Genomic DNA, 16177 nt, shown 5'->3' with positions numbered 1-16177 from the left:
ATATTTATTCCATTATATTATTTCATACAAATGTATAGGACATTGAACAAATTTCTTTAGCAAGGACATTCTGAGAGATTTTTGGTTGCCTGTTGAGAGAGGTAGACTGAATTTCTCACACATTCAGGTTTATCATAGGACATTTATTATAGCTTTGATCACTTCAGAATTTAGTTCCTCTTTGGGCTCAGTTTGAGAAATATTATCTGATCCCACTGTAATCCTGGCAAGTACTGGGATCCTTCTTTGTGCAGGGATCAATATCTACACTTAATGCTGCAAGACTTATATGAAAATATTGGGTTGCAGATATAATTTGGACTCATTTACCCATGAAAGCTTATACTATGGGATAGTACCAGTTTAAAGATAGCTTCTAAATCAGTTATTGCTGTGTCTCTTATTTCTGTCCAACTTTTCCTTTAAAATGTCACACAAGATTCTTTAGTTTTTTCCCCGCAAACACTGGTGCAAATTCCTTGTGTGGTTGAAGTAATAAGAAATGAAAGGTGCAATTGAGATTACCTGTTCAGCCTAGTATAGAGCTGTTGGGAAAATAAGGATAATTAGGATAAATAAGTCTTCAAATATTTTATTAGGTATGGGGGTTTTTTACTAATCAGGAAGATTATCATTTTGTTACATTTCTATTCTTGATTCTGTACATCTTACTCAGTTTTAAACAGTAATAATAAAGCATGGTAAAGATTTGCTCAAAATGCTAAATACATTTTTATATAAAATCAACGATAATCTCATATACCTCTTTAGAGTTAGCTTAAAATATATAATATTGAAGCTTGTCTGAAAAGAAACAATCTTCATTGCCTGCATTTATTCTTAGAAGGATTTTGACAGGGAATTCACAATATCACTGACACAATTCACAAGGTATTGGATATAAATAGGTAAGCTGCACACTCACTAGCACTGTTGATGTAACCTAGTTGGATGATGAAGCATCTGCAAGCAAACAACCAAGAGAGCACCAAGAACTCCACAGTTCAACCCCGAGCTACATACAGTACATTCTCTTCTATTAGAATTCACAATAATATGGTCAATTCTAAGATTCTCTCTGTGCCTTAATGGTATCTGAAATAGAAATGTCTAAAAGCACCTAAAAAGGTAGGAAGAATATACTATTCTATAGTACTATTGAAAGTACTTTCCAAGCAATATTGGCTGCATACATAACTCTGACAAAATTGTGTGTGTGTATTTGGTCTGCATGAGGGGAAATTCACAGAGGCCTGGTAGACAGAGTAGATTTTCATGTTGTATATCAATCTGCTTTTAGAATTATAAGTAAGGAAGTAGTTCACTGAGTTTTGTTACATGACTGAAATTCAAATAACTGTAGAATTGTAAACATTATTTATATATAGTTAAAACCTAATATGACAAATGTAGGAATTAGAAAGATCATACACAGTATGCAAGCAAAGATAACACACAGCTGTCTTCTGAGTTCACATTATTATTGTGGGTACATGAGTGTTATGTACCAGATGTAATCTCCAGACATTTTTCAAGGGCAACCCTACATATTACAGTAATATAATTAAGAGGTTCCCAATCTCAGGTCAGGCTATTTTTGCATAAAAATAGCTGAAGCTATGTATAGGTGGTCCTGGTCACTAAGGTCACATGTACCTGCAATGACAATTTGGCATCTAAAAGTACTCCAAGGTCCTATACTTGATCCTGTATAGGAAGTGCCACCCCAGCCAGTTCCTGGATATGAGAACTGCCCAGCAAGAGATTTTCCACCTTCATTGGGATTCAGCTTCAGTCTACTAGCTCTTATGCAGTCTAGCAAAGTCTACAAGCATTGATCCATCAGTTCTATCGCCTTTCCTGGTTCATATAAAAAGGAGAGCTAGAGTTAAGTGTCATCTCCATGTTGATGATACCTCACTCCAAACCTCTAAATGATCTCTTCTGTCACCTGCTGGAGATATCTCACTACTTCATAATAATGCTAAGGATACAGCAAGAACACCAGTAATATTCATTGGAAAATCCCTCAAGCATTCAGGAATCACTCTTGATGCCAGAACGTTTTGAGGGTAGACTGTCCTAACTGGTACCGCATTCATATAGAGGGAAACAGCAATCAACCCAAACTATACTAGAAACTAATTCAATAATAACAGTGAGATAATACTCTTTTAACCATCAGTTCACTATCCAGCCATTTAGAAGCAAAAATGAGATCAAACATCTGGCCTGCACAGTGTGTCTGGCTTCTGTATGCTGAGACAGCTTCATGGTTGTCAAAGCAGCCATCAGGTCTTGTCAATTCATTTCCAGGGTCTTCAGCCTGGAATCAAAGTTCTAGGATTCTTCAGTACCTCACTCAAGATCACTTTTACCTGCTCAGTCAGAGAGGCTGCTGGACAACAAGGCAGAAGGTGTAACAATAGCATTCTTGCTTTATACCTCTAATCTAACACAAAGTACTGGCCCTCACGTTGAGATTGCAAAGTGATTGGTTTCCTGGTGAGAGAAATGGATGACTCTGGATTATTCTTGTCCCACAGGTTTACCTTGATGTTGTACAATATATCCAGGCAGGCCTCACTGGTTAAATCTTTACTATAGGAAAAGGCCAGACTCCCACTTGACATCACTAAAGTTACATTAAATGCTGATACCTCCCCCCCCCCAAAAAAAATCTCATTCAGATATTCATGCTCAACTCATAAGTGTCTGTAGGAACCAATGTCATTTGAGTGTGGGTTTGAATCCATTCAAGCTGTCAACATTCCACAAGTTACACTGAATGAACAGAATTTAGTTCTGGCTGAAGAATTTTGCTTCTGAGAATAACAGATTTAAAATTTTTGAAGCAAGATTCAGTCCTAACATTCCTATGGGAAATCTACTAAGTTCAGTGAAGCTTATCTCCTGATAAATGGGTATAAAGTCTGAGTAAATGTGAGGAAATGAGTCTGAGTAAATGTGAGGAATTCCTGGTAAATGTTAAGAGTGCAAATAGAAATAGGAACGGGCTAAACATCTGGGATGCCATTTATTTGTTTTCTTCACCTCTTCCTGTAGCAGGAAGAGTGGGTTATGCAAAATACTCAGAATAATCAAATGTAGGATAATTTGTTGCATTGGACAGCAAGTATTCACACTGCCTTATTGTCATGTATGTATGATATGTGTAATTATGTACAATTTCTTGACAAATAAAATTTATTCGAAATCTGCTTTTCTAATTTTTTTTAAAAAGTCCTCCAAATAGCTAAAAATAATAAAATAAAAGCAAGATTAAAAATAAGGTATCAACTTTAAACCAAGGACAAATAATGCACATCAAAAATGAGGTAACTGATTACCAGCATAAACCAATTATTTCTCAAAAGCTCAACAGTGCATGCCACTCTTTCTGATGTCCCTGATCACAGCAGTTAATTATACTGTTTGTTCTTTCTTTTGTCAACACTCTGAGTTCCTTGTATTGTATATGTATACTTTATACTGTATCTTTAATCCCTCGACCAGCTTGTACATTTTATTTAATTTTTTTTGTTGCAATAATTCATTAACCTTAAAACAAATCCTACACAATATTCTTGGCAAGCTTTAAAAAAATCTCACAAACAGAAACAACTTCATACCCAAGAAGTTTTTAACTACTGTAAAAAAAATAAAAGAAAATCCTTGCTTATTAACAGGGCCAGGCTTCTTTGCTCTCAGCACTCCCTTTGACTTAATTTATCTGTTCTAAGACAACAATCTACAGTTAGTCTTCTAGATGAATAACTATTCTTGGCCACCTGCCTTCTTGTTTTGATATAAGTCAGAGATTTAAACCCTGTTCATATGAGCTCAACATGCAAAGAACAATGTTTTATGTTTGCAGATGGTTTGGAAATGCTATATTGAGCAAAGAAATGCACACTCATTGAAAAATAATTGACCTTTCTATTTTAAAAAAGGCTGGCCTTAATCTTATTTTTGTATGTGGAGCATTGGGGAGTATCTACATTATCAATTAGGCTTTTTTTCATTTATCTGAAAACTGTAACTCAGACAATTAAAAATTGCACAGTGTAGTATTAACATCATACATACAATTACAACTATTTTGTTTCTGATTAGAAACACATTAACCTGACAGCTCTTTAGAAAATTAACTGTAATTGTACTGTACTGTAAACCTTAGGTAGAATTATTTATTTCACTGACACATTGTACTTGGCGGAACAAGTATTAATTTGATACTGAGATCAAATACCATCCCTTGAACTTAGTGAATGCATGTGGATAGAACTGAATTGTAACCATAGTTTAAAAATAATGATATATGCTTGCCAGTTGTACTGTTTTAATGCCCTGTGGTTTGGGGGAGTTGTTATCCAGGGCATCAGGAAGGAAACAAGTTTGGGAAGTCTCCTGTGTAGGCTAATTCATGCTGGGGTGAGGTTTGAAGTCTAAGTGCATAATGGACATGATTCAGCAAACCTTTCTATCAGAGAGCTGTGGTTTGGGAGCCAAAAATATGGTATGCTCAGCATGATGGTGATTGTGTTTTTTATTTATCAGTTTTGTATACTGCCAATGCCTGGCAGATATTTTGGGAATGGGGAAATCCTCAGATAAAGGTGTCAGTATATGGGCAAAACCAAGCTGTGGTTTTGTGGCAAACAAGTGACTAGTATTCCTACACTGCTGAATTACCTTGCTGTATTTAAATCAATTATATATTAATGTATTGCTTTTAGTTCGGCTTGTGTTTGTTTTTCCTCTCTCTCTCCAAAAAAAAATTAGAGGGCAGAGTTTTAAAGCTTTAATAGAAACAAACACTCATGAGTATTTCTTTAAGAACATTAATGATAGCTCACTTAGAAGTGAACTTTGAGAGAATCAAATCTGTATTTTGATCAGAAACCTAGCTTATAAATGGGAATGGAGAACTGACTAAATGCCCCCCCCCCCGTTTTATTAAAAGTTGCTACAGTGAGGATTACTTGTGTGGCTTGTTCCCAGAACGGATTGTTATATAGTAGACTACAAAGTTAGCCAACAATCTTCAGCCAGTGTATATCTTGATTCAGATGATAACTGGTTATTGAACGTTTTCACATATTAAGGGAAAGATGTAAGATCTCTTCTCTCAGCACTAGCTGAGCCCATAGAATAAGTGACTAGGCTTCCCTCCTAAAGCTCTCTTGGTCATCACACCCTGGCCCTCCCTCTTGCTTTGGGGGCAGCAACTGGGTAGTTCCTGCTGCCAGCACCTATCTTCTAGGGGATGTAGGCATCCCCCCTCTAAACCTAGTGTGTGTGTGAGAGAGGGCAATTGCATCCTATGCTGCCTTTCTGTGATAAAAGGTAAGGATTTAAAAAAAAAAATAATTCCCATCAAGCCATTTCCTGGCCTTATAGGGTCAAGGCATGAGACTAGAGGTTTCAGCCTTTCAGACCAAACTTACAAGAGATAAACAAAATCAGAGGTTTTTTTATTTAAAGAAAAGGTAAAAGAAATAACTCTTTTTAATTTGATATATTAAAATGGCAACTTATTGGTAAAGGAAATAAATGAAGAGCTGTGCAAATCGTGGAAGAACAGCAGCTTTGAAGGGAAAATTCAAGGGAAATTCAAGTGCTCCAAATAGACCAGAAAATCTGCTGTACGTTAAAAAAACTCAGTGTACAAGACACAGGAATGGGATTTCAAGTATCTATTCCAAATCACAAAAGATTCTAAAGAGAAATTATTTCCTCGTGCACAATCTGAGAGATGCATAAAAGGCTGAAATACAAATATTGGGCTTTCATAGAGAAATTAAAGACAGGAGACAGTAAGGCATTAGTGCAGCTTTAATGCAGCAGAAACAAAAAATAAAATGCAGCATTCTTTCTGTCTGGAATGTATTTACCTACTTCTACAGAAATAGCCTTTTTTGAAAGCAAAACCACCCTGCTTCTTTTTACTCGAACCTATCTTGGTTCCTGGGAATCCCACGCCGGAGAGACGGAAAGAACCCCACTTTGGTCCAGCCTTGGTCCAGCAATTTCTACCTTGATTTTAAAAGGATGAAAATATTTCCATCCCCAAATGGAAGGGCTAAGAGATGTCTCTGTTTATATAACAGCATATTCCCCTATGTCTGCCCTGTCTGGCATATAGGCTAACCAGCTGTGAATATTAGTGGCCTGCCTTTCACAGCTGCTTCTAAGTGACAGATGGCACAGCTCTTCCACGTGGACATCTGTTCACACTGGTGTTCATCATGCAGGCTTCCGTGCTTTTTAGAAGAGAAATACTTCTCCATATGACAGAGGTGGGATTAAGAAGGTAGACTCTACAGGAAGCACCTGTACACTTCATTCCCTACAGAGAGAAGAAGAGAAAGATCTGCTGTTTCTCTGCCACATGAAGCCTGCCATTACTGCGTAAACTAGGTCTGCAAGGTCTAGGAAACAGAAAACCGGACAAGTACTAGATGGGAGGAAAGAGATACAGAGAACTGTAATTCTTTGCTGCCATCTAATAGTTGTCTGGATGTTTGCAACATAGGAGAAGAGGGAAATTGAAATCTTTCTTCTGGTAATATAAATATTCACCTCTAAAAGTCTCTTTCCTAAGGAGCTGCACTGAACAGAAATGCAGTAACGTGTTGTTCATTGTGTATGTCATTTACTAGCCAGAAGAAATACACCCTTCTTTTTCTTCTATTTGTCTATATGTTTAATGAGTCCCCAGTTGACTAAATATGACCGTTACGTAACAACCAAGAGCCCCCCCCCGCCGGTATGTTTGGAGTGGGGGTAGAGAAGACACAGTGACCATCCTGTGTAAGAACAATTATATGTTTTGGATTTCATTAGGAGATGGGACGGGAATAAAGTTAACTAAACGTAGCAGGACTTCAGTTGTGAGTGAGCTACTACAATATTGTCTAAAGATAGTGGAAACTAAACAATAACAACAACAGAAGATCATTATCTGCCTAGCATGGATGAATACTCCTGTGGCTAGACTACTTTTCCATGTACATTCTTAATGTTTAAGTATCTTGGGACCCACATTAGATAAGAAACTGAAGATAAGATCTTCCAGTATTTTTTCTTCCACCACCTGACAGTGAGTGTGCCATAAATTGGATTTAGGGCACTGAAGGACATAATTTATTTCTCCCTGCACTGTTTTCCTGTTCTGTATGCTTCTGCTGAAGCTATGATGTGCTCTTTTGAGGAAACCTCATTTCCCTAGCAGCACAAATAGCACCCTTAAAATTAGCAATTTAAAACAGGATCCAGTAAAAAGGTGTAAAGGAAAAAGTTAATCCACAATTGTAATTGGATTCTCCTGCATGACTGACTTGCAGAGGTGGTAGAGAGGAACATTCCCAAAACTGATTACAATTCTGCTACTCAAAAGTAGCGAAGATTAAATAGGTTGAAACATACATTGCCCTGCAAATTCAGATGTGAAGTAATGCAGTAGTGGGGTAGACAAACTGCCATTAATAACAAGTTGCTTCAGCTTGCTTTCAGATAAGCTGCTCAGAGCACTGACGCACATGTCTGGGAAAGGAAGGCTCCGTAGATTTCCCCCCTTCTCAGCCCCCACAAATAATCTCACGTATGTGACAGATAAACTCCATTTTGATCTGATACCAAACAAGGAGCTAAGAAACGAGGTCAGCTCTAGATTTGGAGAACCATGTTTCATTGGTACACTCCTGACTTTATTGAAATAGCATAGCCAACACAACCTTCCTTCCTTCCGTTCTTCTTTTGTGGATTGTTTTACCTCCAGCCAGGTCTCATTTTTGCATGGATTTAAGTAATGCCAAAGTCTCATAGCTCTGATATGGGTCAAGCCATGGAGCCTCATGAGATGCTTGGAAAAGCACATGTGACCGAAATACCTGCTGTAATAGAGAAACTAGGTAAGGAAGTGCTTTTTATGTTTTAATCTCAAGACAAAAGGTTCTTAAACTGGTGTTTATATAATCAATAAACAATTGTTGTTTTGTCTGATTTCAGAATGGTGCTTATGGAAACTAAGCCAGTGCAATTTTTTGCAGGAACGTTCTCATTTTTGTGCTGCTTCAGAATGAATATTGTAGAGTTATATGCAGTACATGCTCTTTTGCTCCAGGAGTTAGATGGAAAAAGACGTTCTTAGAATATACCTGTATACTGTATATATATAAATGAATCTTTCTCTCCTGTAGTCCAGGTTTGTTTTCTAGCTCTAAAGTTTATCTCCAGGATGTGTAACAATGAGTTATTGATCCTGCTGTGAAAATTAGCTCTAAATTACAAACTCATTTTCAAAGCAGTGGATGCAGAAGCTGAGGACTCAGAGAATAGCTGTCTTTCTGTAAAAACACAGCTTGCACTCTGAGATCGGTGTACGTCAGTGCATTGTAATGTGGTTTGGCATAAGATTTCAAGCAGAATCACAGTCAAAATGCTTTCCAGTCTGACCTCTTGCTCTGCAGTATTTATAGAAATAAAGGATTATTCCATGCAATGTATCATTGTGGGGCTAATCCTGGTTTATTTGCAGAGATTACAGTCTAGAAAACTCTAATGTCAGTACAGGATATCCTGTGTACCTTTAACGAATATTCATGGTTGATTTGATTCTTATCTTCATTTTAAAAAAGATGATAACACTGGTTTATCCAATTATTATAAATCATTGTTATAACTTCGAGTTTACTGCTTCTAGGAGTACACTTGAAAAAATTGGGTAAAACCAAAGTGACAAGCTGCATCCAGTCATTGCTTTTGCCAAGGCTAGCATCTCCTCTGCACTTCTGCTAACGAAAGGGAAGAGAGGCAATTTGGATCATGTTCTTCCTCATGCTGCAGAACCTCCTCCTCCTTCTTTAACTCCTTTAACTCCAGGGGTCCTTAACACCTGGGAGACTCCAGGAAAAAGAGCAATGGGTTCCTCCCTCGTTCTGCCCATCCAAATCTGAAGTCTTCCATGGAGTAAAGGGAAACAAATGATGGATAGAAATAGAAGTACCTCTTTTTTAACCAATTGCCAAATATCTGCATCAGCCATTAATATGGGATAATATTATTATTTATACTATATGCTTTAAAGTCTATCAGGTGGGAGAAAAAGTGTGTAAAGCAAAGGACTTCTAGAAAATAATAACCAAGTAGTGGGTATTTTCCCCACAACAAGTTCTCTATCTCTTCATTATTTATGACTGATGTACATACCAACAGTTTGCGCAGTGTAGAAATGGAGCAAGTAGGTATAGTTTAGTCCAGGGGTCCCCAAACTCTTCAGCTGATCGACCCCTTCATGAAGTTCCAGATTGTTCATTGACCCCCAAACAATTATTATATGAAAATAATTTAATGCATACTACTTTAATTAATAGTACTCACAAATAATAACAACAATAATGGATAGTCCCATCAACTCTTGGGGGTCGATATTGACCACTTTGCAGAACCCTGGTTTAGTGAGTGAGTAAATATTTCATTGGAATAGGCTGTAGGTTAAGACATCAGCCTCATTTTTGTTTCAGCTTTGTCTATGCTGTCTGAATGTGAAAAGTCACTATATTTAATCCCCATGTAGTTTCCAACTTCTTTTTCAGAGTGAATACTGATTCCAGCATGAATATTGAAAACAGTACAAAATATTGAAAACAATATATCATAATGGAAGTAATAAAAGATTAGGAAAGAATAGCAAGTTGATAAGTGGGAGTAGAAAGCCCGCTAGTTACCCCAGATCTCAATAATGCTATGCTTTGAAAATTGTGGCTGAAATGATAACCTAGCCATGCAAATGCTAAACAGCTCCATTTATTGTCGGAGACACAGAGGCCTAACTTCAAAACCAGGTCTGAAACAAGTTCGAACTACACTCAGATCTTTCTCAGTTGGTCTCAATTTCTATCCATGCACACTTGAGGCTTTTTGCTCTCTTGAAGATTTATTTCTGGCAAAAGTGACTTAACTCAGTGTACCAGATACCAAAAACAGCCACAGAAATTGCCAGGGGACCTTGGTTATCATGGTGTATGCAAACAGTCTAAATAAATAAACCAGGTTACTGGTTTAGGGGAAATTGAAACAGCTTGTGTTGTTTAGTACATTGTTTATTCCATGAAACAGGGATATTTGCAGAGCCTGACCATTGCCTACGGAAACAAGGAATACTGGCTACAATCCAATAGAAGCACTGCAGTGAATAAAGTAGCAGTGTAAATTAACTGCTTAGTACCTAATCCTAACTAAACTTACTCAGAAGTTTAATTTGATGAAACTTTTTTCTCATTAAATTTGCGTTCATTTCAACGGACCATAAGAATGATTCTACACTTTTCTTTCTGTCTCAGTCAAGTGTGTAAATAATTGCAGGTTTAATTTTAAACTCATTTTGGCCAGCCTTTGGTCATTATTTATAAGACAAATTGTTAATAGTTCCATAGATTCTTGTAAAATCCCGTGGTTCCCAACTGTGTGCTGCAACAATCTCACAGGGACACCATGGGATATTTTACCATTTAATAAACGGATTGTTACTGAGTTAGCTGAGATGCCCCAGGGCACCGCAATGCACAGTTTGGGAACCACGAGGGGCACTATGAACCGAGAAAGTTTGGGAGCCTCTGACCTAATCTATTTTATGTTATTCATTTTAATCATTTCAGACTTAAGATTGTTGCTGCTATTTTTTTTGGCAGATTTTGCTCAAAGCAAGGAACTGCTTGTCCATTTTAGAAGGAGGTACCATCAAAGTGTTTTAAAATAAAATAGCATCAAAGTGTTTTAAAACAAAATAAACACTTTAAAGTAAAAAAGTGGTTCCCTTTACCAGTATTTAATTAAATTAAAAGTGCTTGTCCCTGGTACTGTGGCTCTTACAATGAATCTCTTAAAAATCTAAAGTAGAATAGGATAGAATCTACCCATCTAGTTTGATTATCACGGAAGGACCCCTTGAGAGCCCCCCCCCACACTTTCTGACGGGGTGTATGGACAAGGTGGGAGGTCTTCTCAGCGGTAGCCCCACTTTATGGAACTCTCTCTGCACAGAGGGATGTGAGCCTTCCATGCACCTGATTTTTCATTAAATAGTTTAAAATGATCTAATTCCATCATTCCTTTTGCCCACCCTGAATGGAGATGTCATTATTTGAAATAGGAATTTTAGTGTATTAGTATTGGTTTATTTTAATTGTATGGTTGTTGTTGTATTGTTCACCACCCAAAGTCTGTTGGGAGCTAGGATAGCCTAGAAATTTGTAAAACAAGCAAGCAAATAAATATACTATGTGAAGAGTAAGTTCATTGCAGGTGCCTTTGCCCTGAGGAAATCCTATGCTTATGAAGAAGAATAAGTAGTTCATTCATGCCTGTAGTTATGTTTTTAAGCTGAATCCAAAACAGCCTTGCAGTAATACCCTTACTCTTACAAGCAGCAAATGAGATGGTAAAATTGTGCTATATTTGTTCCACTTCAATACATAGTTGGCAGTTCACATGCTGGAATAATTCTATACTGTAGTGAATGAGCAGGCAAGCCCCGACCCCATATTCATGGACAACCAGCTGTATCTCCACATTCAAGCTGAGGCATGACTCAAGGATGTAGAGAGATTACCCCCAAATACTTCCCTTGCTGCAAGATAGAAAAAGGGTTGCCTTTTTAGAAAGGGGGGAACCAAGGCTAAAAAGAGAAATGTGGTTTGTTCTATTTCCCAAGCAGCCTCAGAATTAATTGACTAGAATCTCCAGGCATCTAGAAGAGAAATCTGGGGATAATTGAGACAGAAGAAAATCTGTTTTAGGAAAATGGCTATCTAAAAAAAAAATTCCTAGAAATACTGAGTATGATTAATTTTTAATTTTGATGTTGTGTACTTAACTCTAATATTTTGTCTTTGGTATTTGTTTCCTTGGTACAAGATCAATAACTGTGTCTTTATGCAATGTGGAAGGTCTGTGCAACAGAATTGTCTCTAAATTCAGAGCAGGCCAGTTTCATTTTATGATGTGCCCAGAGTTGTATTTTCCATTACATTTTTTTGTATAGGAAGATTCTTTTAAGTCATGATCTATGGTTTGAACAGCACTATATTTTGATCTGCTTTGCCACTGAATGCTTTTGTATGTGACTATTTAAAGCTAATTTTATATTCTTTCTTATTTGTTCTTTTTTAAAATTAAGTTTGATCTTATTTATCTTTTATCAGATTGGTTTGACTCCCAAAGTAGAGAATGAAGAAAGGTAACAGTGTTCAGGATTAGGAGGTGCCTATAGATTTTTTTTTTCATTTTTCCCCCTTTTGGGGGGATGGGTGGGTAATTTACTTTTTAATTGGCCAAAAAGTAACAAAACTTGTAGGAGCCCCCACATGCTAGGGTTAAGGGGAAAATGCCTGATGATGGAGCACTTCAAGCTCCACACCACTGGCCTTCACTGCCTTGCACTGTTGGGGGGAGATTGGCGGATGGGGGGCATAGATGTGGGGAGATAGGCGGATGGGGGAGTTGCAGTGCCTCTGCAATCATAAGCACGTGCGGGCTGCCAAGCACCTGAATTTGATCACATGACTGCAGGGGCATTGCAACGGCTGTATTTTCGGGCAGGGGTTGTAAGTCCATTTTTTCAATGCCATAATTTCAAACAGTCACTGAATGAATGGTTGTTAAGTGAGGACTACCTATATTGCTTATTGATTGTACCATAAAACTGCACTAATTGAAGTTCCTGGCACTACAATGGGCACTATGTTCCAATAGCATCTAGTTTCAATAATGTGAAAGCCTAAAGCAGATGAGTAAACCAGGAGACAGCAGCATGCTCTGAATAACTTTACACATTGATGCCAAGGTTGTAGGTTTATTTCACTTCAAGCAGCTTTCTCCATCTTCCAGATGTTTTGGAATATAATTCCCATTCTCCTGCATCTTCATGAGTAGTAGTCATGCAAACACATGTGGTAGTCATCAGGTTGGGGAAGACAGCTTTATGTGTGTAACCAAGAGAGGAAATGTCTTTTGATGACTACTCCTTCCAATTTCTGAACAGCGTACATGTAATTTTTGTTGAGTTTTATACTTAAATTCCAGGGATTCTTTCACCCCAGAAAGAAGGAAAGAAAAGAAAAGAAAAACACAAGATACTTCAACTGTACAATGCAAAGATAGCCAATATAGGAAAAAAACATACTAGTCTGTTTTATGGTAAATAGGTGATTTGTACCTTGTTATCTCCCTGCTACCCCCATTTTATGCTCTCAAAATTGTGCTAATCACACCTTATTTTTAAAATTCCAAATTTGCAGTGGGCAAACTTCCAGAGTAAACACTAAGCTGCAACCAACCACCCTTTTGCTTTGTAAGAATACCGATGGGGCTTATATCATGTCTGCTACTGCATCTTTAAGACATGAACTGCAATAATTTCCTATTCTGGAGGCCTGCAGTTGAGACTCAAGGTGCAGTCCTACAGTTGTTTCTTTTCCTGTAGTAATAAGCAAATCCATTTCTACTTCAGGGATGTTCTCCAAATCAGGGAACCACTGCTTCCAACAATAATTCATCATGTTAGTAGAATCCTACTGGGACCATGCTAGGTGGATAGAATGGCTGTGGTGTCTGGGTATGATGGATGCAATAATGAAACCTACCTAGAGGCTCCAGGAGAGGGAAGGTTGAATTATCCTGAAAATCAAGGTGATTGCAAAGGTTCCTAGGTGCTCCTTCTGAAGTGTCAATGGTTGCAATTCAGGGCAGACCTGCTCAGAGCCACCCTTTTCTCCACCTATGATCTAAGCATTGGGTTTCCCCTACCAGAGGCTTCCTGCTGTTCCCTGCCTCACCTGGCACCCACAGCTGCAGTCTCTGGCCTCCGTGCCTAGGCATGGCCATGGAGTTCTCTGGGCAGAATGGGGCTGTTATCTAAATGCCAGATTTCTGATTAGATCTGTAGGCTAAAACCCTGTCATGTCAGAGAAAACACAGCAGCCTATGTATATAGTCCAGAAGCATTCTTACATATTAAACGAATGTTAGAGACTAGTGCTTTACTTAGCAATATCCCAAGGTTTTCAATTTTTTAAGTTAAAGTATATAAAACAAAATCACCAAGTGTGAAAAAGCCTAAGGGAAAATCTAAACTGACAAGACCCAGTGAGCTTCATGGATACCTGAATAAGTATGTAAAGGACTGCACTGTTACGCTTTATTTTCCTGATTCTATTTCTCAGCATCTCTGAAAAACACTTGTTTACTCAGTTGTTTCAAAGCCTGACTTGATGACTTTCCATTGAAGAAACCCTTGCTTCTTTTCTAGTGCAAAAGAAAGGATCAAGGATGATCAAAGGATCAAGTTAAGGAGGATCAAGTTTGTCTTTGCTAAATGTTTGGAGTGTACGGAAATGGGTGGCTTGTATCTTCTCCTTTGTCTTTCATGTTACTCTCCACAGGGCTAGGGCAGAAGTCATAGTGCTCACTTCTCCTGGAATGACCCAGCACTAGGAGGAGGATTCCAAGCACTTTCAGCCTGCTGAACCTGCTTCTGATTGAAAGGTGGTGTGTGAATGTACTCTGAGTCACTTGGCATTTACTAGCATGCTGAATCATCCAAACTGGAACTGACAGACCATCTCTTGCTTTTTTGCCAACTCGTAAGGAGAAAACCTTGCCGGCCAATCAAGTATACATAAAATGGTTCCAATTCATGTGCATCCCCAGTTCATGTGCAAATGTAGCACCATCTTATCCATCATGCTTTCCTTATAAATCCGTCTGAACAGAGTGTAACATTTTCTCAAACATACTGAGGTCTATTTGAAGCTGTGAAAGATGCAGATTAATTGTTCTAGAACATGTATTGGTTTATTTCATGTACAGATACATTTACCTCAAAGCACCTTCAGGTACGCAGGAATTCAGAAGACTAGCTCCTAGTAATAGTATTCATAGCTTTCATAATTCAATGTGATTGTCAGAAGGAGGCACTGGGAAGGTAGAATAGATTACATCAGCACATACAATTTACCATTGCTGCTCCATGCTTACCAACCTGCCAATCTTTCAACCACTATATGACAGCAAAGAGTTTTATGTCTCTTGGCTGTGGTTGTATGGATTTGTGCACCTCATGTACAACTTCTGAATAAGTGTTATTAAAGAGTCAAAATTTAAGAAATAGTTTTTGATATGTGTGAAAGTGATTCTCTCTCCCAAGGCAGTGACCACTGTAGGTTGATAGATCAGCCTTCCCTACAAAAAGCATGGAATAAAGTGGCTGCAGAAGCCAGAGTTCTGACTTACCTTGCAGTCAAAACAACACTGCAGAATGGTCACAGAGCTGAGTGACCAGACAGAATGGGGCAGGCCCACAGCAGATCTACCAGGCCAACTAATGCCTCACAGATTGCATCATCCTAAGGCTCCTCCTCCACATGCCGTAGATTGCCCACATGGGAGTTTAGTGTTAGGATAAGAATATACGTACACACTACTTCCACATCGTAGCACATAAAGTTGATTTTGGACTGTCTCAGTTGTCTGTAATGAGAAGGAGGCAGTATTGTGGAAAAGTGCACTACTAATGATTAGTGGAGTGTCTTTGTACTGTAATAAGCAGGACATGTGGATGAGTCCTATGGCTGGTAACCTTGGTTGGTTGGTTTGTTTGTTGGTTGGTTGGTTGGTTCGTTCATTCATTCATTCATTCATTCATTCATTCATTCATTCATTCATTCATATTTATATGGCCTCTCATCTCACGAAAAAGTTATTCTAGGCAGCATACAATAAAAAATTTACATTGTTATCTTATTGAAAAGCATTGTGTGAAAGCCTCAATTGACCAAACTCTGTGGGTCTTTTGTTGATTACTGCAACCTGGAATGTAAGAGGAGCCTATAGTAAAAGGTGTGAATAACAAATGAAATTTTAAAAAAGAAAAATTGATATGTTGTATGTCTGTTGAACTAAGAAAAAGGGAAAGGATATAATAGAGCTAAATAAATGGTGTGATCTTATGGAGTAGAGCTGATGAATATATGCTGCAGGGAACTGAAGGTGTAGATTTAATTATGAATGAAAGGACTGCCTACAACTGAAGGTATAGATTTAATTATGAATGAAAGTATGAATTAGTGTCATATTGTGGGTGTAACATTTGGGGGAAACTGTTCAATGTTCTAAC

General features: G+C 37.9%; 1 protein-coding gene across 5 annotated transcripts in view; it reads left to right on the top strand.

Annotated features, from left to right (window-relative positions):
- The window catches only part of MAP7 (microtubule associated protein 7), a 99148-nt gene that overhangs the window by 23418 nt on the left and 59553 nt on the right, over positions 1-16177 (top strand). Inside the window, exon 1 of one of the 5 annotated variants that reach the window (XM_088141270.1) lies at positions 7705-7916. The exons of the other annotated variants lie outside the window; for them this stretch is intronic. Coding sequence (XP_087997396.1) covers positions 7814-7916 — 103 coding nt within the window. The 5' untranslated portion in view covers positions 7705-7813. Of the gene's footprint in view, positions 1-7704; positions 7917-16177 lie in introns of those variants that run through there. 5 annotated transcript variants of the gene reach the window in all.

This window comes from Python bivittatus, unplaced genomic scaffold, assembly GCF_059951505.1.
Source record: "Python bivittatus isolate LINGU-HERP-01145 unplaced genomic scaffold, Pbiv_v1 ctg000020_np1212, whole genome shotgun sequence".
Lineage (NCBI taxonomy): Eukaryota > Metazoa > Chordata > Lepidosauria > Squamata > Pythonidae > Python > Python bivittatus.
Note: the sequence above shows the minus strand (reverse complement) of the source record. Positions and strands in the feature narration are given on the sequence as shown.